Below are 25,818 nucleotides of genomic sequence, written 5' to 3' on the forward strand. Positions count from 1 at the left end.
TCATGGCTGCGCTGTGTATGTGTGGATCCAGTCAGTGTGGTCAGCGGTGCCTCCAATGAACAATCCTCTTCTGCTGAATGTTGTTTTTATAGAGCCAGCATGGCTTCTCTCCTCCCCACATGCATGCAGGAGACCAATCAGCTGGTCTCCCGCTCCACACTACGGACCAACCAACCTGCTGTGACTCCCTGCCTGCTCGTCTGTGGGACAAAGTGATGAAAGTAATTTTGTGGATAAGAAAAAAAATGACAGACCGAATGAAAGCCTTTGTTACCTCCAGCAAGGATTATCGTTGCAGTTTTTTCATTGTTATTGAGAAGGAGCACCCACTCAATTATCACGGTCTGCATCCAAACAGACTTAGTATTTTGGTCAGTGGGGTGAGGGGGGGCAACGAGGCAGGTGGACGCATTTGACAATCATCACCAATCTTACGGCCTGCTTCCACAAACAGGAGCAGCCAAATTATTCCTCGTGGTTCCTTTCGTGTGACAGGGGTACCTCGGTTAACATCCGCCTCAGTTGGAGCATTTTTAGGTTAACATCCAAAAATGTTTGCAAAAATGATGCCTTGGTTTGCGTTGGCCCGATTGTTTAGGGTTTGTTTACGCCGCCATTTTGGATCACGCACACAAGACAAAACCTCGTGGTACTCCAAGGGGTGAATACTTTTGCAAAGCAATTTACTTGTAAAGGGGATTTTAAGATGACATTCAGATTTCTTCCATTGGATGAAAGTGAAAACCACAGTTTTTACTTGGCCAGTGTAAAAAAAAAAACACTTGTACAATATCGCATATATCAGTCCATCAAAATCATCTTGTTTTCAAACAAACAACATCTACGTGCATCTTGACACGCACTGAAAGACCTCAAAGCTCCGAGAGTAAGCGTCTCAGTCTTTGGTCTGAGATTCAAAGTCTCTGGGGTTCCAAGGTGCCAGCAGTCCTACACAATAGTTGCATGTCTGTGTTTTCTCAAGTCATCATCCACACTGTTGTAGGTGCTCCTGTAGCCATTTTCTATCTTGTTATCACGCACAGCATCAGGCATCTAAAATGCAAAAAGCAAAAAACAAATGTCATTGTTTTTGCATTGCTTTAATGAGAGTGTCGTGACGTTGACTCCCAGGGTTTTAAAGGTGACATCCCTCATTACTTTGGTTCAGAAAAGGAACCATGAGATTTACATTTTGTTTATGAAAAAAATGTGTAATGATCTATAGGACGGGGCATCATTCCATGAGCAACATTGTTAGCGCATGATGAGTTACACTTCATTTCATAATCACACTGTCAAAAGTGTGTACTACCTGTGTACATCCCATGTTACAGCGTGGACACGTACGGCTTATAGACCAATGCAGCCTACATACAGTATGTACAAATCTTGTTTTCGCTTTAAATTTAGTGGGTTGTGACTTATACAGTATATGTGCTCTATAGTCTAGAAATTACGGTAGTCATGCCGTTTTTAAATGAGGCAATGTTGCTCAGGAGGTAAAGTGGGTCATCTAGTAACCAGAGGGTTCTCGGTTCAAATCCGGCTTCCTTGTGTGTGTGTGTGTGTGTGTGTGTGTGTGTGTGTGTTTGTGTGTGGGTCGTCCACACGTGGATGCTTCACTGTCAGAGATGCTGACCTAATGACCCGGATCTTGCTCTGGGGTGTCACATGATACCTGCCTACTGCTCCACAAGATGAGTTAAAATAAAATAATTTTGGATATACTTCCCATTGCTGCATGAGAGCATTTTCGACAATTCTGTCAATTCTACTGCAAAATAATCATTCCTACCTCAAACATATTGGAAGCGGTTCTCTGAAAATAGCCACTGTCTGTCAGGTCACTTGTGGCAACACCTGTGAACGAGAGCGCTTTAATTGATTTGTGTCACACAGTCACTACTTTTATATAAACACAATATTTGCATATTGCACCCGTGACGCTAATGAGTACAAGTGGTGTAGAAAGTGAACGGATGAAAGGGCTATCTATCGTGACATTTGTTTCCTCTTCACTTCACAAATGAGACCCTTTACCCGCCACAACTTATTAGGAATTGGCAATCCGGACAAGGTGTCTCAAATGTTTCCTCGTGTTGACTACATTCTGGTTATATCGGGTGCATGGAAACATAGTAAACGATAAATCAAGCAACTCAAGTTAGATGGTAACTACTAATAAGATCAAATAATATTCATGTACAATTTGCATGTGTGTCTTACTTGTTTGGCCATCTGTCACATAACTTGCATTGACTCGACCTTGCTTCTGTCCAGGAGGCCTCAAACCACTCAACTGGCTCTGTGTCCTCACCCTCTTACTACCAACAGAAGATGGGATAAGGTGCATCACTGATGCAAACATACGGTCTTTATCGCACAGCCGGTACGGTATATTCATGTAACGTGGCTCCTTACGTCATTTCATCTTGGTAGTTGGATTCTGCCAAGAGACAACAGTATTATTTATCGCCTCACAATGTTTTTTTAAAGAGTGGAACCTCGGTTAGCGTACGCCCTGGTTAGTGTATTTTTTGGTTAACGTCAACTTTGCCCAAAAATGTTGCCGAGGTTTGCTTAGATTTACGCCTTTGATGTAATCAGCAGTTGACTGTGTAGTTCTCACATATGTTGACACAAAAAACATTTTTATTCTTTTAAAATTGTAGTTTTTTATGCATAAAATAATTCGAAATGCATATAAATGACAAATGAAAAAAAATAAATGAACATTTAAGGTTATGTTTACCTTCACTGAAGACGTGACTGTTGCCAAAGACACAATGTGGCAGCGAGATCAACACCAACTTCCTGTTTTTGCTATGAGTTCTTTCTTCTTTATTAAAATGCTGGCACTAGCAACTTTACTTTGGCTCCATTTTGGGTTATATTACAGCCGTGACCAAAAGAAAAGCAGAGACTTGAGGTGAGAAACACTATTAACAAGCTAATAGGCTGCTAACAAGGACATTTTGTGATAGAAATACATCAAGAACACAGTTGGACTCACGCAGTGTATCAATAACACGACAAGACGCTCGCCATATTGTACGCTAACTGGAAAATGTATGCAAAACGAGGTAAAATTTGCCGTAAATTTTTTATGTTAACCAAAATAACACGCTAACCAAGGTTCCACTGTATCGCTGTTCATGTGGACATGGCCCAAGTAAAGCAGCTTTCACAAATTTGCAACTTTCAAATATTTTGCAAACATAAGTTTACCACCAAAAAGACTTTGATTCTTTCTGAAAAATAAGAAATACCTTTTTCTTTCTTGCGTTTGTAGCAAAAGATGATCCCAAGGATGAGTAAAACGAACAGAGCAGAACCACCAAAGGAGCAAACCACAGCTATCAGCACGGTCCAGTCTGGAGGCTTGGGTACTTTTATAGAACAAAATGCCACCATTAAGGTGATGAGAAAAAAAAAAAGGTATATTTCTGTGAACTGCGATATCTGGATTTTTATTTTTTCAATGTACTTAAGGAGCTGCCATTGTACTCAAGAACTCACGCAACACTGTCATCGTCATTGACACTTCCTCCTCGCTCTCATTGTCCCCTAATGAGCCTTGCCAGCCAGGGTGAGTTGCCTCCTCTGCCCTGGTTCTACACCTCCAGCGAGCCTCACTGTCTATCATTCATCTGCTTGCCAGAGGAGTGATTGCATTTATTGGCTTTTCTTTTGACTTGTGTTTATTACGTGCGTTAACGTACTGTCGAGTACTGTCTTTCTAGTCTTTCTATTTGCGTCTACTAGGAAAGTCCCCCGTCAACTGTCCTTTTGGTACCTCCCATGAAGAAAGTCTTTGTCTAATTTGCATGATTGGCCATGATGCCCGTGTGTGTAACTTTTATGGATGCTGTAGGAGACCAGAGCGATACATACTAGAGTCTCCAAAAGTGTGAACAGGTAGCGCCAAATCTATTTGTGGCGGTCCAAACGTATTCACAGCAGGCTGCCACAAATAAGCAGGTTTCATGAGTTCGTGGTCATGACGAGATAGAAGTAGGCTGTCCTATCTAGTAGCGAGCAAGATAGGTGTAGACTGTCCTATCCATCATAAGCAGTTTATGCACATGACTGGATAGGAGTAGGCTGGCATTACCCCGTAGTGACCAAGATAGGAGCACACTGTCCTATCTAGTCCTGAGCTTGAACTGATGAAACCTGACTCAAATGAGAGGCGAAACGTCTTCTCAGACAACCTGAACAGTCCAGTCCTGATCGATTAAATGCCCAGAAAGAAATTCGTGATTCACATTTTTTCAAGAATTTTGCAACCCTACAGCAGAAATCCAAATCCAATCTCACCACAAAGTAGAAACACAAGTGGGTCGATGTGAAATTCTATTAAAGGTGAAACATTCTGTCATAGGTGGAATGAAAGTACAGTCAGTCAACCCTTACCAACCACCACATGGACAGAGCTGGATAGTGGGTTTTTCAGTGTCGGTAACGTTGCCAAACACACCACGGTAGAATCTTTGACAGCTTGAAACTTCAGTATACTCGAGGAGTTGAAGGAATCTCCATGTGTCACGTTCGTGCTGTTGGACGGGATATCGTCCACTGTGTCACCATTCACGGTCCAAATGATACTGGGAGGCGGGAACCAAGCTGATGTCTCACAGTGGAACTCAACCTCCTGGTCCTGGACTACTGTCATATTCCCTTCTTTGATCTGGACCGTACCACTTTCTAAGGCAGAGGGAGAGAAGAGAACAGAGGGCCTCATTCACCTTATAAACACAGTTACTCAGTCATATGCGGAAAAAAACATAGAATTGACTAATATTCTGCTATTTTCTTGGACTTGTTAGTCATGGGCCCTTTGAATATGTATCATTTTCTTCCCGCTTATGATGCCCCTGGAGAGCAGGCCAAACATCTTACCTGTACTCGCACTCGGCCAATCGTACGGTGCCAGGGCCCACTTAATACGTTTGGCTAAATTTCCCATCTTCTGGCACGATTGGAAGACGTGTGCTGGGAAAAAGCATCATTTCATGCACACGCACATGCACGCGCACTACGTAGCCGAGTCCTACAATGACTGTACAGCCGTCCCTCGCTACTTCGCGGTTCGCACACCGCTCCCTCACGCTGTCACGGTTTTTCAAAAAGTAATTAATGAATAAATGGTCGCTGTTTCGTGGTTGACTACGACCTATTATTAGTTTTAACAACAACAACATAATAATAATAATCATCATAGTAATAACATGAGTTACTGTGGCGGCCATAGCCCACAACAAGCTAAAACTCAACTCTGAACCCCCGACATCACTTCCTGTCCGCAATCGATTCTGCTCCCCTACAAGGTAAACTGTCTAATGTTAACAAAAAAAACTTATTTAGAAGATCGTAAAGGGGTTTTCGGCTTTTCTATGCCATAACTACAAAATATTCATTTATAAAGAAGGAATACTACTACGAGTCTGGAACCAATTCACCACAATAAATGAGGGATTACTGTAATGCGATCGCTCCTCGCAGGTCATTCATGATAACCAACAAAATTCATATTTGACGTGAACACAAAAATGCTAAATAACCCAAAAGTGAAACCAACAGCACGCTCGCTCACTCTTGACTACATTCGTGTGCGAAATGAAGACTTGAACGCTCTTTAACTCTTGCAAGTAACTAATGACAGCCACCACTTTCCATAATAGAAATAACAAGAACGCCTTTAAAAAAGACTGGAAATAATCCACTGTGTCAGGGAAATTTGAGTAAAACACCAAAATAGAAGAGATAGGACAAGTAAACAGGTCGTCGTGTCCGAGTCCATGATGGTACAAACGGCTTAGTGTGAGTACACCCTTAGATCATACTTTTAATATAAAAAGGTCAATACAAAAACATTTGAATCATCCAAATCCATTGTGTTGCTGTATATAGTTTAGGTGCAATAACTGCACATATCTCCCAATGTTGCATCATTTACCTTGTACTTGTAGCTGTGCTGTTTTGGATCCATAGTCTCCCTGAACCGTGCAGATGACCGCGCCAGCCTCCATGCGTGTGGTGTTGTGGATGGTGAACTCCACGCAGCTGGTGTCCCCGCTGGAGCAGAATGAGGCAGAAAACTGTTCGGAGGATGAAGATACGTTACCACTTCTGGGAACAGTGAGGACCAGGAAGCCTCGGACGTTCCATGTCATGACCGCCCACGTGCCCTGCACTGTGGCAGTGAATCCTGCATCTGAGCCCGTCAGAACCGTGGCAGTGAGAGGCTCCACCTGGAACTGTCCCATCACTGATCACACAATGACGACACGGTAAGTGAGAACAATACATGAGTCGCATCTCTTACTTACTCTTACTTTTCTAGTAAGCATCCTTGGATATACCACAAACCAAGTGGAACACGTAGAAGACATTTGTGATGTTTTTTTTTGTAAAATACTACTAATTTATGATGTTAAATATATGTTACATTGTCCATGAGAAATGTATTTCTCATGCTAAATGTATTCCTTATTTGAAAGAACTCAAAGACATCCATCAGTGGTAACCTTTGGCTGAACTTTCAATCATTCAGAACAATAAAAAGGAATCCGTGGCATTTACCTGTTTGCTCAAGGCTTGCAAATATTTTACATGGGTTGTTTTTGGATGACTGAAACTCAAACAGTTTGTGTGAAATATGTTGTATTAGCGTCATTACAGTTGAGGAAAAACGTCATATTTTCAGCCGTTTCAAGCCACTGTCGCACCAGAGGAAAATCATTGCGCTCAACATGACCCCTGCTTCTCAAACAGTCTTTGTGTTAGTTATTGTCAAGTTATCTTTGTGGAACACGGCACGAAAGGTAACAAGTAACAACTCAGTACCACAAACAGTTTTGACCAGGTGGGGTGTAGGAGTATTGATAAAGTTTAATCAGATGATTAAGGAACACTGATTTTTGATACATGGCATTGTAAACCCACTCAGTCTTGTGTCTTTGTTAGGCATCACATAATTGCACATATGAACAGTGCCAGCAAAATGCATTTGCCTTTAAATACATAAATATCATATAAGATTAATATCATATCATATCATTACTAATATAACAATAATACATATTGTTATTAAATATTATTATATAACATTACATTACATCACATCATATTACATTACGTTTTATTATGATGATAAGAATATGATTGAGTTCTAGAATAAATCCTAGAGCAAATAAAAACCATGAATGCAGAAGTGCGACAATGTGTCAATGAAACGAAATTGCATGTAATATTTCTGGTCATGCAATACTGACCTCCAGTTGCACACAGCATTAGCCAGATGCAAGAATCAACGTCCATGTTTTTAAATCCTGTAAGATAAAAACAGGAAAACTGTGTATGTCCACCAAAACATTCATACACAAGTAATATTTCATTTAAAATATAAATTCATCTTTGAATGAAAAATCTTTGGGTTTTTTTTGTTTTTTAGACCGAAACTGTGTCGAGTACTGTCTGTACTAGAAAATAGTTGTTTTTTTTAAATAATATACACAGACATGTATATTATTAGTTGTACTGTGTATACGCTACACAGCAGTCAGAAAATGACACATCCATCATCACAAAATCCATAGACGGTTGTAGTGTCACACAGCTTTCACCAACACTGCATTGTAATATCCAGTAAATGTTCAGATAGAAGACACATACCGTACCTCCAATGTGCCTGCTGGTCAGTTCCACTGCAATGTGGCGTTTCCTGAAAGAGCAGGTGAACAGGAAGACTCCACCTATGTGTGTCAAACTGTCGCTGGGAGCAAAGTTCATTTATGGCCATTAAGGCACCGGCTCTTATCTAGCCATTGTACTATTACTAACGTCTTACACTGTCACTGGACTGTGGGTGTGAGCTTGACATTTAAAGCGAAGCACAGTGAGTTTGCGTGTCTTACCCAGAGCCGCATGCTCTACTCTGCAGCAGGTGTGGGCAAACTTTTGTAAAACAAACCCTGACTCTACTTTGTCTTAAAGTGTCATCTTCTCTGAGCTCCTGTGATGCAGTCTCTTGGATTACCGTAATGTCTTGTATATCACTGGAAAACACAGAGCCTCTAGATTCAGAAACTTTTGGAATTATTCGGATAGCACAAATTGTTCAAGACTTATAGTAGTTTAAAAATAGTGTTGCAAAGCCTGTCGCTGGCGACAGCTTCGGTGTTAAAGGATTTTAATAAAATCATTTGGAAAATTGGATGGGCTGGATTTAAAAAGCTTGATAGGCCGTATATGGCCTGTAGCTTGTCCATCTCTGCTCTACGGTAAGACAGTCAAGGCACATTATACAACATAGCGATGCATTGAGGTGCTAAATTTGACTACACAGCTAATGATATGCTGTAAATGCTGGGTTGTTATAGTAACAATTACTTGACTGGTAATGTTAACTGTACTTCCATACTAGTCCAAAACGAAGGTGACCTGAGTAATAAGGTGGCATAGGAAAGTAACCACAATCATCTTTTAATTTATGTATTGCAATTCACTTTGATTCAATAAAAGCTCAACTGAAGGATGAATTTGACATGAATCATAATGTACGGTGTCCATAAAGTCTGGACAAATAGGCAAAAATGTATGTATTATATTACAGTATTTATTTTTTGTATTATTATAGTATATGTTATATTATGATATATATTTATTTTTACACTGAATTTAACTATTAAAAAATATACAAATGTTAATTTAATATATTTAATGTATTTGTTTTTATTCTGGGCGCCACTTCTGTAGCCATGATGGGCAGCAGAATCCAAAAACATTGCATTGTGAATAAATTGTGAGTTAGTGAATACATTGTCCACTGTTGTGTGCCTAGCCCCGCCCAGCTCTTTTGCTTACCATCATGGCGGACTTTCTGCTCCATAATCCGTACTACACTCTTACATGGAAATTGCGGCTGCATGGACGGTTCTTTCTATCTACCGTCTTTGGTGATGAGCATGGCAATTCGTTTTAGTGGGTGTTTTACAATGTAATTAATTACCATTCAGCTGTGCATTGGTAAAACCAATGTAAGACATTGCAAAAATGTGCATATTAAACATATGCAACCAATAAAAACGTCCTGGACACGCAATGGGATGTAAGTGAGTGACAATTATATCAAACTGAACAGACCAGCCGGGAGGCAACTGTTGACATACTCAAGGTCCACCGCTAGAGGTCAGTGTAGGATAACATTTTCAGTGGGGTGTGAACAGTTTTTATACTTCTTGGCCTTTGGTGCATTAAAAAACGACAACAAAAAAGTTATTGACACATTATATACATATATATAAAATAAATAACTTTATATTTGTGTGGGCTGCATTTGGCCGTTTGGTCTGTTTTAGGGTCGCTTGAGCCTAAAAAAATTATAGCAGATTTTTTTTTTTTGGTGTAAGAAAATTAGTTGAAGCATTCAGTTAACACAAAGCAGCAACAATACTGTATGAGTTGGATGCATCAAAATTTTGATTTTGATTTTAAATGATAATTCTTGCCTAGTTACAAAGCATAAACACACACACTTCCTGTTCAGCGCAAAGTAAGCTTCAAAATGAAAGCATGGCAGTACTAACATGGATTCTACCACACCATCTGTAAACTGCATGTTGTTGCTTCTCTGTTAGGCAAAAGTAAAGCTCCTGAAGTCGGAAGAGTATTTTTTTATTAGAAAACAAGGACTTCATTAGTACGGAATTTGGTTTTGGAATTTGATGTTAGTAACTGTAATGTCATGTACTGTTTACTTACATGTACGTTTACTAAGGGAAGAAAATACGATATTGTAGTTGGTTATGTGTTTAGATACGTAAATCGTGTGTTATTTTGTTAATAAAAAGATGATATCCTGGAGCCTTAGAGGGAAGAGAGAGAAAAGAGAAGAAGGGGAAGGAAAGGAGAGAGCCAGATACTCCTGATAAATGCTCTTCAAATGAATAATTAATTAACAAAGCCTATGTTGGTGCCATCCAGGCAGATAGAGCTCATGAGCATTGGGATACGCAGTCGTCTAGGACTGCGATTATTGGCCATACACTGTGTGCCTCACAAAACACTAGATGGCCCTTATGCTCCTTTTGGGGCAGGCTTTTGCAGTTGACCTGTTACGTGACATAAAAACAAAGCATCTCGGGCCAGCGTTGCCAGATTTGCCAATAAGAAGCGACTTTGTGCTTGGTTTTTTTGTAAAGATGCTTGCAAATTTCCAAGTTCCCTGTTGTTATTGGCTTGTTTTCAGAAAAAGCTAATCGCTTGTTTCGCGCTTGTGGAGACCTGGCAACATTGTCTCCGTTCAGCTGCAAATGTGCATGAGAAGGAATTCCAAGAGGCTGCTACATGATAGGTCGCCACAGTGTGATGTCTACTTTTTTACATGTCAAAGTACTACTGTCTGACTTCCTCCATTCATATGTTTGTACTCTACTTTTTGTCTAGAACAGCCAGAAACGGACTTAGGGATGTCCGCTGCCGATCCGGTGTATTTTAAAGATTGGGAATATATTGGCTTTCACCACGACATCGGGTCGATCCAGTTGCCGTATCGTGTCTGTAACTGTGGGCCACACTCCAACATGGTAGGTGCGGTAATGCGCCTCAAAGCCGGTTGCCACTCGACTCCCGCCCCCCGCAAGAAATAGATCTTTCTAATTTTGTTATTAGGATGTCGTGATTAATTGTATCGAAGGCTTTTGTGAGATCTATAAATACTGCAGCTGCACACTTTCTGTGGTCTATAGCGTTAGTAATGTCCTCTGTGATTTCAATCAGTGCCATGGAGGCTGAAATGTTAGCTGTGTATCCGTATTGACTACCTGCTAGTAATTCATTCTTATTAATACATTTGTCCTTTGTTATTAAATAGCTTCTCAATAATTTTAGAAAATTGGGGTAATAAGGAAACTGGTCGGTAATTTGTAAATGGATGTTTATCTCCATTTTTAAAGATTGGAACTACTTCAGCTATTTTCATTTTGTTAGGAACTTTTCCAGTCTGAAATGATAAGTTACTGATATGTGTTAACTGTTCTACGATCTCATTGACAACCCTTTTTATTGTTTCCATTTCAATTCCATTACAATCAGTTGATGTTTTTGCTTTACAATGATTGACAATGTCAGTGTTTTCCATTTTAGTTACATCAGTGAGAAAAATGGAATTACGATTCCTGTCTGTGGTTTCATTCCTTTCCTCCATTGTCCAGAATTTGGAAATTTCTTCTTCCTGTTTTGGTCCAATATTTACAAAATAATTGTTAAACATTTCAACTACCTCTCTACTATTGTTAAACATTTCAACTATGATAAATTGTAAACACGACCATGTAGCAATAGAAATGGCATGCTGTCATGTACAGTATATATCATATTTCTATATAGCAGCCCTCTGATCCACGGCGTACTGTGTGGAAGTAAATGTTTGGCACCGGAGCCACCATGTCAAAGATCATCAGTCATAGTTTCTCATTTATGTTCATCTTTATATTGGCTTGCTTGGCTTTGGGGGGCTCACCCGTTTGTTTCATGTACTAGTTCCAACTAATCGCCCCTCTTGTCCAAGAGTAGAAGAGAAGCCGTAATGAAAAAGCCATATCGTTAGAGCTCGACTTAATGTGGAGATTAGTTTTTGTTTTGTCAGCTGTCGGTTAATCAATGGTTAAAGCCGACTAAGGTTTATTGTTACTGAGCTTATTAGGCTGTGTTGCCACTAGGCCAAGACTAGTGCTAAAAGAAGGTCAGGGGCACTGCCCTCCCTACACAGCGAGTGTGACTGCTGAGTGAGCATAAACAAAACGTAATTTTGGGAAGTATCATGTGTCAAATTTGGCAATTTGAAGATGTATTTTTAACAAAGAAACAAGAACTTTCAGTTTTACCAATGAAAGTGCATGATGCTGACCTAAAGGTGTCGTATCGTGCCTGGGCCTGCTTCACGTCTGACGAGTGTGAATGTTCTGATCTGTGCCCAAGCACGGCATGCTTCCTGCTGACATGATTCCACGCACACAAACATACAAGTGTGCAATGTAGCCCAGTCATACAAGGTAATGCAATCGCTCTTTATAGGTCCTTCATGAAAACCGACACGTGCCATAATAGACATCAAATATAAAGGCTCCAAATAGAGTGGAACCTTGGTTATCATCCTTAATTTGCTCCAGAAGGTCCGACTAGAACCGAAACGGACGCTAACTGAATACATTTTTCATTTTTTGATATTGAAGATGTGATTCTTGTTGTGACTGTTCTCAAAGACACGATGTGGCAGACAGAGCAACACCTTCCTCTTCAACACCACCTTCCTGTTTTGCCATGAGCACGACTGTGTGACCGGCTGTGTGTGTGAATGATCGTGATGGGGGACAGTCGCCAAACACAACGCTAGTCGTTTTTAACAAAGATTAAGTCGCTGAGGATCTCTAAAGTCTCCGGATCAGTTCAGAACAACAGAATGGAAAACTTGGAAAATGCTCCGGTGAAGGTTTCTACTTCAAGATCACTGATTAACTCATTTCACTGTCAATTAAAAAGGGATTCGGCCTCAGACAGATCATCCAATCACCCGAGCGTCCGGGCCATCCCACTGCTCCATAGACCCCCAGAGATGCTGAGCGTTCGATGGGCGGGACAAAGCCCAGCAATTATCCAATGACCGTCCAGCTTTGCGCAGTGGAACAACCTACACTACGCTTCCCCAACGAAGTCTGTAGACGCTCAGTGTCCGACTGTGTAAAAGCGCCGTGATGCTGTGGGGATGAATGAAAAGGAAGTCATGTCAGTTAAATGTGTTAGCGTTAGCTGATTCTGAACAAAAGATGAAGGCATACAGTATTTAGTCAATGCATTTTGGTTGACATTTTAGGGGAAGCTGAGCTTCTCTTGCCTTCCCTTCCCTTGCACGGGGTCGTCCCAACAAGCTGTCGTAGAAGTCGTTTCTCCAAGCTGCGTCTACATAACCCACACTGCTTGCCCGTTGTAACTCCAGTAAGGACTTAGCATCATTTATTAACTTGTGTTCATCTCACTGTAAGTTTCAGCTTGTTATATACAGTATATACTGTATATGTTTCCCCTTTGCGTCTCACAGCAACTATGGTGCGTTCAAGGACCGGCGAGCAAGGTGCGAAATCTCAACGTTTGACAAAAAACATTTGTCAGTGAAGCATAAACACATAAACATGCAAAAATTGTGGGCTTTCTAATAGTGGTACATTTTACCTGTACTTACTTACAAATTATTATTGGGTGAATGAGGTGTGTTTCCTGCGGAAAAGCAGCCTATTTTGGGGTTTATTTTTTTATATTAATTTTTTTTTTTTTTACAAAAATCTGCAAATTTGCAGGGCCTTGAATGATAAATTGTGAATATGCGGGAATCCACTGGAAAAGGCGGGAAAGGACGGCAAATGGCACCAGCTGTGATGGAAGGGCTACGTGAAGCACCACAATAAGGGCGGTGTTATCTGAGACCTCCACTACCCCATGTTCCTCCACCTTTATTACCAACCACCACCCCTTTCTTTATCTTCCGTGTCCTCAGCAATATATGTTTTTCTGACCTTTCAACTTCTAGCAACCCCAGGACGTTGGAGTTGGAGTAAACAGCAGTTGTGGTGGTCATTATTAGCTCTACTCTTGTGTCCAATTACCTGCTTAAACAATACTACCTGTGTACTTGTGCAAAACCACAAGGTTCATCAGTATTCACTATTTTTTTTATAGTTAATGAAGCAGTGTATCCCACAGGACTGCAATCGATCTGTGGACTGCCGGTTTCTGACTTGAAAGCACATATCGCTCTTCTCAACGAGCAGCGGGTGCTGCTCACTCACAAACCTCATTGTTTTTAAACAATGTATACATACAGCAATTCCTTATTTATAGCGGTTAATTTTGGCTGTTGAAACAATGACCGATCGTAAACGGAGTCATGTGTGAATTGTGAATAAAGTTTTAATTCTTTATTCTCGTAATATTACAACTTTTTTTCTCATAAATGTACGACTTTGTTCTAAATTTACGTGAAAAAAAAGTATTACATTTCCGAGATTATTTCTCAAAAATTTACTACTTTTTTTCTCATAAATTCATGACTTAAAAAAAGTTCAATGTTTTTATTTTTCTCTGACAATTGGTGTTTTTTTCCAAGAAAGCACATCTCATTTATACGTAAATTTACCACTTTAATCTCAAAATCTCAATTTTTTTTTTACCCTAACACTGAACCCTAAAGCCTGCTTTTCATTCAGGTTTTCAGTTAACAATGAAAGAACAGTAGAAAGAAATGCATTCTGAAATACAAAATGTGAGTTGTGGACACCAGCATTTTGTTCATGTTCTGGTAAAACAAGCATATTCGCTTTCTTTGGGTTTAAATTAAGCTCTGAAAATAAATGTTACAAAAATGAGTAGCTCTTGGCCATTTTCATTTTGTAAAAGTAGCTCTCACAAGGAAAAACATTGGTGACCCCTGATTTAGAGGGTGGGAGGATCTAGCCAAATATCGATAGTATCAGTACAGACGGCAGTATGAGTTATGGATCGATACTAGCGTGATGAAATTGATATTTTTCAGTTGTCTAATATTTGTGTGTGTTTTGTTGTGTTGTTGAAATATATTATATTGTTTATAGCCTCAAGGAATACGTTCTTGGATAAAGGAGGGCATTGGAGCCAAAAAGCCAAAGGAATGAGAGAAAATTACATTTTTCTGCTTACTTATTTTGAATATTGACTTTATTTTGCTGAAACTGATACCACAATGTCAACTATTGCCCACCCTTTTATCTTAGTATTAATATTTTATATGCAATAAATCTTATTATCTCATTTTTGCACATTGAGGCCCAAAAATATTTAATTGTAATAAGGTGACAGGCATACATGATCATTATTTTTAAAACATCACACCCTTATCTCAGAAATGTATTTTGAAACATTAAAATTGACATTTAGCAAAAAAATATATGATATTAATCATTTTTTAAGACGACAGGTGATTTGTGTATTTTTTGTACACTGAAACCTTCAAACTATGGTTTGTTTGTGCATTGGAGAAATGAGAAGCACATTACTGTTGCAGGTATTCACGAAGCTGCAGGTAGAAGCTTCCATTGCAAATGCGGGTCTGTTTTGATACAAGCAGAATGACGCTGAAGTCATGTTGGGAGTGCACACTGCACAATGGAGTGGCGACCACAATTATCCTGTCGCCATTTTCCCGAGCTTTTAATACAAAAGACTTGGCTGGGAGAGTACACACCCCTCTAAATCCACAACCAATACACACAAACCCACCAGTAAAATAAACAATAATTCAAACATCTCACACACAGAATTATGTCGAGCAAATTGTTTGCAAAAAAACGTTCAGAGAAGACTTGTTGACATTTTCGCCTTCTCCAAAACAGATGGCTGCACAGAAAGACAACTACCTTGGCGAATTACTTGATTGACGTAAGTGACATCCACACAGGAAAGCGTGGAGATTTGAAATCGTGTCACTGGGCGCTATTTTACCCAATCGACGGGCGGCGAAGGCGGGACTTTTCTCGTCAATCATGCAGGAACTATAAGATTTGAATAAGGAGGGAGGGGGAGAATCCAATCCGGTTTGAGCTAGTTTTCTTCCAATGGAACATTATCGTGTGGCTGCCCTCTATTAGACTGTACTAGTACCGCTTTATCCTCACTATACCACTATATCTTTCTCCTCTATTCGCTTACACGTACCTGTTTTTTTCTCCCTTTTCCACAAACACCACTCACAAATCAACCATGCCTAGAAGGAGCAAAGTGAGTAAACCCGAGATATTTCATGCATTAAGTAATACAGCGTTTATAACCCACATCTGCTGTCTGTATACATTGTTTTGTTGCTACTCATTCGCTTTATGTTTTGTGCACATGTAAAAAAAAAAAAATAGACTTGTTGGTACGCCTGTCTTGATTTGATTGCCGGAGGGAGGTGATTGTTGCTCTTATCGCTCTGCGGTGATTATCTTCCTTTCAAGGGATTTCGTCAGTATTTTCCTGCGTGTTGCTTATTGCAACACGTTTACATAAATATAACATATGCAGTGGTGTGTTTTGCAGTGCATGGCGACTTTTTTTGCAGAGAAAGTTGGCGGCATATTGATTGTCCGTTATGCAGGATAATGAAGTTTCACTTTGACCGTAATTTAAACGCTTAATTCATTCGTAGTTTAGTGGTTAGGTCTGGTTTGTTGTGTTTTGTGGTCTCGCCGCCGTGAGTAAAATGCTTATTTGTCAGTTTTGGTTCATATTAGTGCCATTGTTCGCGCGCGCGGCCGCCATTAGCCGAGGTGAAGACGCAGCTGTTTGGACGGCGGTCGTCGGGGAAGAAAGAAGGTTATGTAATGGCGAGCCTCCGTCACCACAGCTCGTGTTGCTGGGGCTTCTCGTCGCCGAGAAGCTTTTTCAAATTCACGGCGGGAACACTTGGTTTTCACCCCCTCGCCGGTCGCCCGTTTATTAGCAATGAAAGGATGGCGACGAGGAGGTGGAGTCCGCCCCCTACTTCGTAAGCTTTACAGTCGGTAAGCTCCTGCGACCAGCAGCAGGTCACAGTGGTTCCATTTAGTTTGTATGGTTGTGTTACACTTGGGGCTCTGTCGTATGCTGAGTCTAGTCGCCACAACAAATATGGCACGTTTTACACAGCATACTTAAACACTCAGACTGTCTCACAAATGGAATACACCCGTCAGTACACATCCATAAGTATACTGTGTACACTGCGTACAGTAATTCTAACAATGTCGTGCTGTCCCAAATCCATTATTGTCGTTGCGCACCTACCGGAAATGACGATTGCAACATTTATCCGCTTCCACTTGTTTTCAAATTGAATTGCGACCATTCGTTAGTCCCTCCCCTATCTCAACGTAGCCAAGATGGCGATGATAGAGAGTGTTAAGTGTCCGGCACTGCGCACTCACCATTTGAAGCGTGTTGACTGTAACGTCCGTACTTCACATTGCGAGCGTATTTATGCACTCAAAAGACTTAAGCACAGAAGTGAGCGAATTGGTACATAGCCCTGACGTCATGAAACAGGAAGTGCAGCTACCCGGTAGTGCCGTCTGGGACCGCCCACTTGAAGATGCATGACTGATTATTCTGGAATTGCATGCTTCAGTCTCTCCATATGCTTGGTATGGCACACATATTTTAATTGGATTGTCTTTGTTTTTCCACAGGAAGCGTCAGATGCACCCGAGGTAAGGGAAAAAATCTAACCATCGATAATACATTGGCCCACTAGGGGTCAGTAGAAGCACAAGAAGTCAACGTGAAAAGTAATCAGCCTGTCACTTTTCACTCTGCAGCCCAAGAGGAGATCTCTCCGGTTGATAGTAAGTACAGAAACTTCAAGACCTGTTCTACAGTATTAATAGTTGACTTGTTCCTGCTGTCTAAGATTAAAAATGCTTTCTTACAGAAAACCACACCCGCAAAGGAAGAATCCAAAGCCAAGACAAAGGTGAGACCTCTTAAGTTGCACGATAGAAACGTTGATGGTGCTCCGGTTTGTTAGATGACTCTTCTCAGTTTACAGTAGCCAGGGGTGTCCAAAGTGTGGCCTGGTGGCCATTTGCATGTTCACCTACATTGGACTCGATTTTTATGTGTGCAGCCCTCGCAGGCATGTGTTTGGAAACCCCTGACCTGGGGGAAAGACTGGTTTATTTGAATAAATACTATTCTTTATTGATTATTGATTGAATGCTGGAGTTGGTGTCATCTAATTTGCATAATTGGTCATGTCTGTACACACACACACACACACACACATTTATTTATTTATTTTAGCTTCTGGTCCACGTGCAAATGTAGGATTTTATCCTTAAGAAGCGCTTTTGGGAAAACTTGGGCCAGAGTGGAGATTTTCAAAAACTCTGGCTTCATTGTTTGCATGTGGACAGATAAAACGTAGCTTTTTCGGTTTGGTTTCGTCACAAATGTGCAGCAGTCTCACGTGTTTTGGGTGTGGAGGTGATATAACCATCAAATTTGCTCAATTGGCCATGACGCTTTTGCAAGAAGTGAGTTTTAAAAAAACACGTGCAAAAAGCAAAATATATGCTTGCTAGTTAGTGTAAGAAAATAACTTTTTTTCTGTTGCTTCTTTAAAAAAATAAATATATATCTAGAAAGGTCTGATTGTGCACTAATCATAGCGACAAAGCCACAAAGTTGGCAACGCTCATTCCTGCTGTTCCTCCTTCTTATGCTCTGGCAGACCAGGTGCGTTATGTGTTTATGAGCTAGGGCAAACAGATTTGTGCCAAACGTATTTGTGGCGGTCCGAATTTATTTCTGGCGGGCCGCCGTAGATAATAGTAAATGAATGAAATGATGAGCACGCCCCGAGAGGTAGAACTTTGTGTTCTTGACAAACCTGTGTTCCGTGTGTCCTTGCAGAAAGCACCCGCCAAGCCTAAGAAAGCGAAGGAGGTGGAGAAGGGCAAGCCCGAGGAGAAGGAGACCGACGCCCCCGCCGAGAATGGCGAAACCAAAGCTGAGGAAGAGGTCGGTGTCGTGTCATCGTGACATAATCTTGCAGCACGAGGGAAATCCTCGCCGCAACATGTACCTGGCACTTAAAATGCGTGCGTGTGTGCGTTACAGGCGCCAGCCACGGACACGGCGGGGGAAAAAGATGACGCAGCAGAATAACATCTCTCAAAGCGCATCTTTTACCAGTGCTCCCTGTACCTCTTTTCTTGTACAATTCAGGGGAATATTTTTATCAGCTATTTTCTAAACACAGGTTTTTTAGTAGTTTGATTGTAGACAACACTTCTTTTTTTTTTTTTAATGAAAGACATAAAAAGTCAATTTGGAGATGGGAGAATTTCTTCACGGGGGGGGGGGGGTCGTTTAAAATGTTGTTTAAAATGTGAAAGAGGGGCAGGGTGCGGGACAGGTTAGGGTGTCAACACACAAGCAAGTTCACAGGAGCTGGGTTGACAAGTGAATGAGTTTACCTGCATGGATTACATTCCATATGCTTTAAAGGGACAGTATGTAATCTGTGCTTGGGGTTGGGTGGGGGGTGTGGGGGTCAGCCATTGTTTTGTTGTTTATAAAGAAGAACAGTGTTTTAGAATGTTTGCAGGCTCTTGTAATCATGCAGTTTTCTCATGAAATTGGATCAATAAATCTAAAATCCCAAGTAGTGGAGCCCTCCCTATCCAAACGGTGTATCTTGTGTGTTGGTTGTGTCCCAGTAAATTTGTATAGCCGCTGTGAAAAGGGTTTTCAACTCCTCTGTATGCAGTGTGTAATGGTACATTGTATGAATGGCAAACATGGAATCTTTTAATTTTATTTTGTTAGCCTAGCTCTAGTAATAGTAACATCAAAACAAAAGTAGTCTCTTAAATGCCAGCAGACAAACTGTACATTTATTTGACATGTCAAATGCATACCAGCAGTAGCAATACTCACGAGGTTTAGGTGTCCGTGCAAGTGTGCAGTTTATTTTTATTTGTTTATAGATGTAATTGTGTCATGATTGTTATCAATGGACCAATAAAACTCGGTTGGTAGTCGTTATGCTGTTTTTCTTCTGAGAAGGAAGTTAACTCTGGACATTAATTTGTAGTTTTGAGTGTCAGTGAAATGATGGGCTACACATACAAATAGTAGTGTAGAAGTTGTGCAAAAAATGTTCATCACAATTTTTGTGTGCTTAATTTTTTCACATCATGTTCAGGGCCATGTGCTTACGTTGTAAAGTCACCATGTTTTATTTATTTTGATTATTATTTTACTCCTCATTCTCATTCTGCTTTAAAGAAACTTCCAGTGGTCTCTGCTGTTCTTCATTGGAGGTCTCGGGCTGAAAATAATCTATCAAGTCCAAAACACGGCACGCTCGCTCACTCCACCGTACATTCATGCATGTAATGGGCACTAGCGAGGCTCATAGGGGAAGGGCCGCATGAGTCCTTGAGTAAAATGGCAGTGTTTGCAATGCAGCTCTTCCAGTAAAGAAATAAATAGTGTAAAACATTTAATTAGATTGCACGTTAGTGTGAATCGAGATATTTTTTTCCTTGATTTTTATGTGCAGCGCTACACAGCTGGGGTGTGCAAATGTTTTCCACCGTTTGTCCTTTTTCCCCATGTTGCTGTTCCCCCCCCCAAAATATTTCAATTTTCTTGTTAAATAAGTACATTTTCTTTTCATAATATTATGACTTTATTCTCTTCACATAACTTGTTCCGCAACCTAATTATCCAAAAATGTAACTTTATTTCAATATGTTTATATTACAACTTAAAAAATAACCTTTTTAATATTTCAACTTTAAGCTACTAAAATATTTGTCCTTATATTTTCTTTATTCTCATAAAATAAAATTTTTTCTCTTAATATTTTTGGCTTTATTCTTGTAAAATTACTGCAGATTTTTCAATTTTTTACGTTTTCATTTTTTTAAATAATTTTAAAATTTCGCCCCCTGGCACCTGTCCATCTGCTTACCTTACTACCGAGCCACCGTGTGACGATGTATTTGTTTTTTATTTGTTCCTTTTATTTATATTTATGTACTCATTTTTATTTTGTATTTTATTATTAATGTACTTGGAATACTTTCATGCAGGCGTGTCCAAAGTGGGGCCCGGGGCTGTTTTATTACGTTTTTTATTGGCCCGTGGCACATTCTGCAAATATAATTTAACAAGAATTTTTTTTTAAAACAGCAAAAATGGAAAAACTCAGCAGTAACTTTACAAGAATAACATCAAAATATGAAGAGAAAAAAGTTTGAATTTTACAAGAACAATGTCATGTTGGTAGCATAAATTTTAAATATTAAAGACATTTATTTTTGTTTAAAGTTGTAATATACAATTATAAACAAAACAACAAATACAGTTGTAATTTTGCAAAAATTAGGGAATAAAGTCATAATAAAATTTACAAGAAAAAAGTTGCAATATTTTGAAAAAAAATGCAGAAATGAAAAAAACAGTTTTAATTTTACAAGTCAAAATTTTAAGAGAAAAAAAGTTGTATTCTAACAAGAAAAAAAGTCGCAATTTTCGAGAAAATGTCATTTTAGCTGAAATATTAAAGAAAAAAATGTTTGTTTTTTTTAAGTAATAATTTTTTTAAAAATTAGGTTGAGGAAACTATACACTGTAGCACTAAAGCCATAATATTACGAGAACAACATTTACAAAGACTTGACAAGTTGAAATATTTTTGAAAAAAAAACCCAGCAGCAGCAAAAATGGGCAAAAACAGAAGTTTTTTCTCACGTGTATCACAAAGCTGAGGTGTAGTTTTTTGCTGAACTATATAACTTCTTAGCATATCTACATGTGTTGCTTTACAAAATATTAAAGTGGCCCATTGCATCCTTTCATGGTGCTGTATGTGGCCCTCGCCTGGAAAAGTATGGACATCCCCTGCTTTCACGCCAGTTTTGACTAGATGTCTATGACCTGCTGAAAACGTGTGCGCGACCGACCAGTTGAGAATCCCTGGTCTAGAATATACAGACTCGTCAGTAAACGTTCAAAATGGAGAATCACGTCAAAGTCAGCACTGACCGTCTTTTTTTTTTGTTTTTGGCACCCAGCTTTTATTTGGCATTTTGACAAGTACTGCTTTTAGAAATCTGTGGAAGTATTAAAACAGAGAGAGTCCGCTGTGTGTGTGTGTGTTTGTGTGCGCACCAAGCCGCCAATTGCATCGCGATCTAATACTTATGACTTATACTGACATTTGTGTAAGGGAGTAAACTTACAAAATACATTAATTTTGTCCATATGGTGCGTTTTAAGCCATTGAACAAATCGACCCTGAGTTCCATGCGGATTTGTGTGGCGGTAATGTGCATGATTAAGTACGCAGCACCGTTAACACAAGAGAACCAAGAGTGTACATTAGTCCATCTTCTCTCTTCTTCCCATCTTGGTGCGCATGTTGCGAACGAGGAAGAACAATACGGTGGTGACGGCCATGAAGACCTCAGCGACCCAGAACGCCATGTCCCAGCTGTGTTGTTTGGCAACAGTGCTGAAGGGAAGGCCTGCTACAAAAGCCCCCACTGTAATGAAAAGAAAGCTGGGTCACTCGTATGACATACAGTAGACCAGTGTTTCCCGTGCATTCATTTATGTGTGGCGGCCCGCCACAAATAGATCTGGAGCTGCCGGTTCACCCTCGTTCATACACACTTTATAATGGCACTGAATTTATTTGGACGATATGGACACATTTGGTGACTTTCTATGACCTTCTACAGTGGAACCTCGGTTAGAGTCCGCCCCGGCTAGCATGTTTTTCGGTTACCGTCAAAAATTTATGCCAAAATTTTGTGTTTGTGTACATTTTCTGGGTGCGGTTACAATATGCCGCATGTCTCGTCATTTTATTATTACAGTGCGCAAGTCCAACTGTGTTCTTAATGTATTTTTATCACAAATGTCCTTGCTGGAATCGTTAGTGTGCTAACAAAACAGCAAGCGGAACCAGAAGTCAGCTATGTCGCCCGTCTATGACGTCGTCAGCGGTTGACGCTCAAAAATGTTAACGCAAAACACGTTTTTAATAGTTGTACGTAGGGGCTGTCAAAGTTAAACAGTTTACGGAAGTTTCACCTTCCTCTCAAACACCATTTTCTTCTTCCCGTTATAAAAAATACATGCAAATGCATTATGGCCAATTATGACATCAGCAAGCCCCCCACGAGCCACACAGTCATGTGGGAAACACTGTAGACAAAACTATTGTATTTGTAGATGCTCGTACCGTTAGCCATGAGAGCCACGATAGCATGGGAGGTTCCGCAAAAGTTGGAGGGGGCACTTTCACTTGCAATCACACCAAACAGAGCGATCGGTCCATAGGAGGAAAATCCGAACATAGCACCGAGAAAGAGGATCCAGATCTGTGAATGAGAGGAGAAAGTTGTCATACGTAGTTTTCGTCGTATATCTTGTAAAAATGTTACCTCTCTTTCGGAGACACCGATGAGCACAGACACTGGATGGAGGACCTGAACCCAAAGAGGAGCCTCCTGAGGTAAGTAATAAATGTCAGTGTTGGTTATGTACACAGTGTCGTCCGTATACATATGCAGTGGATTGGTGCATTAACACACGACAAGCTAAAACTCGTACTCTGAACCTCCGACGTTACTTCCTGTCCTCTACACATCTGTCTGCCGGCACAAAGGTCCGCTAGGAAACACACTTGCTGTGACAAACACAGAACAGGAGTTTTATTTACCTCTAAAATGGCTTATTTACTCTCATTATGTCTGCTATATTGGGTAATACAAGTGGAAAGCTATTTAAAGCAGTCACTGGTATACATTGATGAGGCAACAGCCACTGCAGGAAGTACGCTGTCAAGAAAAAAACAACAAGGAACTGCTAACGTGCAAGTCTGTTATCTTAATTACCGTATTTTCCGGACTATAAGTCGCTCCGGAGTAAAAGTGTCACAAGCCAAAAATGCACAGTGAAGAAGGAAAAAAAACATATAAGTCGCACTGGACTATAAGTCGCAATTTTGGGGGGAAATTTACTTCATAAAATCAGAGACATATCATCTTGAAAGGCAAGTTATAGCAATAACAATAAAACGGACAACAACAGGCTAAATAGGCGTCTGTTAACATAACGTGAATAGGTGGTATGTTAACGTAACATATTAACAGTTATTCAGATAACTAGAGCCTAAACAAAATAACTAGTTTACTTGCAGCTTGCAATCTGCAAAATACGATTTTGTTTTTGGGGGCATTTGCGTTTCCCGTCTTTCTCAGTTGTCTTTATAAGTTGACGTTTACATTGTCAATTTTCAGTGGTAGGGGAGTGACAAGAGTAACAGATAGCAGGCACACAAGCCTAGAGCGCCCTCTCGAGGCTGTCAGTGTAAGTCACTCCGGAGTATAAGTCCCAGGACCAGCCAAACCATGAAAAAAGTGTGACTTATAGTCCGGAAAATACAGTATGCCTGATATGTCTTATTTACTCTGATTCTATCTACTATATTGGGTAATACAAATGTAAAGGTGACTCTACTGGTGTCATTTCTTGTCTTGCGGGCTCTAATAATGTTATAAAAAGTATTTTGAAGATTGTATAACAGGTTTTCTATGGCATAAATATTAAATTTATTGATACTGAATCCTACTTCACGGAAATTCACTTACTGGGTGGAGTCTGAAACCAATTAACTGCAATAGACAAAGGATGACTGTACAGTGTTTCCCATTCATTCATCATTGATTTGTCGTGGCCCACCACAAATAGATCTGGAATTGCCTGTTGGCCAAATTATTCTATTTGTTATTTATATGCGTGCTTTTTCTCTCCAAAAATAGGCCATTTTGTTGCAGAAAATACATCCCCAACTGACTTCCATTGAAGCAATTTTTGTACGCACTGACTTTTTGGTACAGCTCTTATATGTGCTGCCAGCTAGTATTTTTTAGTTTATGTTTTTTGCATTTACCTTTGGGATTTCAGGTGTGATGGTGACCCTGAAGAGGTACATGGAGACGTACATACCAGCCATCATGACAATCAGCAGGCCGTGGCGAGGGTTGCCATGTGTGCCCAGGCCATGCTGGGGGATGTCAGAGCGCATGTTTGTGACAAGAGTAATCCAAAAAAAAAGAAACGTGTCTGCTTCTTACTCGAGCAACTGCTCTGTCAGAGATGAAGCCGGAAGCAAGGCTGCCCACGAATCCACCCACCTCCAAGGCACTCATGTAAGTACTGCCTGTGAACAAGCACAAGTTGGTGAAAATATGCCAACCAACGGCCAATAAGTACTGCAATGTCTCAAATCCATACCCATGAGAGCAGTCTGGCCTTTCTCCTGCATGAGGAACAGCTGCCCCCAGTCGGTTGCAGCTGTCTTCACCCCAAACACCACCAGGTAGCCCAGAGACAGCACCCAAAGGAAAGGCGAGAGGAGGAACTCACTCAGGGTGCTCTCACTGTTGCCTGCTGAGAAACACACCAGAAAAAAAAACATGTCTAGTTGAATTATTATTTTTTTTTCCTAGGCTTCCAGTTTTCACGTTTTTATCAGAAGTGTTGGGAGTAATACTGTTATTGTTTCTCAGTAACGGGTAACCTAATAAATGATTATTTCAACCGCTACAAAAGTGATATGCAGCGTGTTGTCATGTGTATATATCATCTGATATAGATATACTGTATATCTACTGTATCGCTTCAGTCGCCCTTGTTCACTACTAATACACAGTAAGCTAAACAGCCAGACAACGAGTGTTGTGGTTGCTCACTCTCAGGGAAACACTGTCCTTTGGTGTTTTGGTGCTGAATTGCCCCTCAGCCTTAACATCAAGAAACACTTCTCAAAGGCACACGCGGCTACAAAGCTAAATCACAATTCTGATCAACATTGTAAAGACCAGCTGAAAAATTGCAAGAATTGACAGTTTGCACTGTTGGATCATCAGGTGGCTCTAAGTAGAGCTTCAAAATACGAACAGAAGAAACAAACAAGCATTAAAGTGAAATAGGCTGTTCATCAGCTGATGGAACGTTTAAGGCCGAACCCACCCTAAAATACAAATAACATTTTCAAAAACGAATGAGTGACTGCACCATTCTTGTTAATCATCTCCAAAATGGGTATGAGCACGTTTGATGCCCCCTGCAACATCTCCACATAGCTACCGCCCTTTGACGCCCCTGCACAACCTAAAGCTCCATTGTTCCATTGAAGGAAAAAGCAGCCCAGATCATGATGGCGACTGTCCACTGTGGCATGTG

General features: G+C 40.3%; 3 protein-coding genes across 9 annotated transcripts in view; 1 reads left to right on the forward strand and 2 right to left on the reverse strand.

The window, feature by feature from the left end:
• igsf5a (immunoglobulin superfamily, member 5a) lies at positions 1–17,073 on the reverse strand. 6 transcript variants are annotated; one of them, XM_054754743.1, is made up of 11 exons: positions 16,974–17,073; positions 7,683–9,869; positions 7,278–7,334; positions 5,960–6,271; positions 4,417–4,707; positions 3,270–3,389; positions 2,422–2,446; positions 2,227–2,324; positions 1,796–1,860; positions 275–1,053; positions 1–200 (listed from the first exon to the last, which is right to left on the reverse strand). In XM_054754743.1, the coding sequence occupies exons 2-10, from the start codon at positions 7,792–7,794 to the stop codon at positions 949–951; spliced, it is 1,185 nt and encodes a 394-aa protein (XP_054610718.1). In that variant the 5' UTR covers positions 7,795–9,869; positions 16,974–17,073; the 3' UTR covers positions 1–200; positions 275–948. The 6 variants fall into 6 exon arrangements, with proteins under 6 accessions (XP_054610718.1, XP_054610715.1, XP_054610716.1 ...); XM_054754740.1 differs by having other exon boundaries at positions 7,683–12,758; positions 16,974–17,068; XM_054754741.1 differs by having other exon boundaries at positions 7,683–11,236; positions 16,974–17,055.
• hmgn1b (high mobility group nucleosome binding domain 1b) lies at positions 15,617–19,592 on the forward strand. Its single transcript, XM_054754748.1, has 6 exons — positions 15,617–15,807; positions 17,235–17,255; positions 17,364–17,390; positions 17,477–17,518; positions 18,460–18,567; positions 18,667–19,592. Exons 1-6 carry the CDS (start codon positions 15,790–15,792, stop codon positions 18,712–18,714), a joined length of 264 nt encoding a protein of 87 aa, XP_054610723.1. The 5' UTR covers positions 15,617–15,789; the 3' UTR covers positions 18,715–19,592.
• LOC129168913 (glucose-6-phosphate exchanger SLC37A4-like) overlaps positions 18,954–25,818 on the reverse strand; it is a 14,302-nt gene continuing 7,437 nt past the window's right edge. The window contains exons 5-10 of one of the 2 annotated variants that reach the window (XM_054754738.1): positions 24,868–25,020; positions 24,708–24,793; positions 24,524–24,637; positions 23,013–23,078; positions 22,811–22,949; positions 18,954–22,106 (exon numbers count right to left, since the gene is read on the reverse strand). In XM_054754738.1, the coding sequence (XP_054610713.1) occupies positions 21,943–22,106; positions 22,811–22,949; positions 23,013–23,078; positions 24,524–24,637; positions 24,708–24,793; positions 24,868–25,020 (722 nt within the window). In that variant the 3' untranslated portion in view covers positions 18,954–21,942. Of the gene's footprint in view, positions 22,107–22,810; positions 22,950–23,012; positions 23,079–24,523; positions 24,638–24,707; positions 24,794–24,867; positions 25,024–25,818 lie in introns of both variants that reach the window. The other variant, XM_054754737.1, reaches the window with a different exon arrangement.

Source organism: Dunckerocampus dactyliophorus, chromosome 16 (assembly GCF_027744805.1).
Source record: "Dunckerocampus dactyliophorus isolate RoL2022-P2 chromosome 16, RoL_Ddac_1.1, whole genome shotgun sequence".
Classification (NCBI taxonomy): Eukaryota; Metazoa; Chordata; class Actinopteri; order Syngnathiformes; family Syngnathidae; genus Dunckerocampus; species Dunckerocampus dactyliophorus.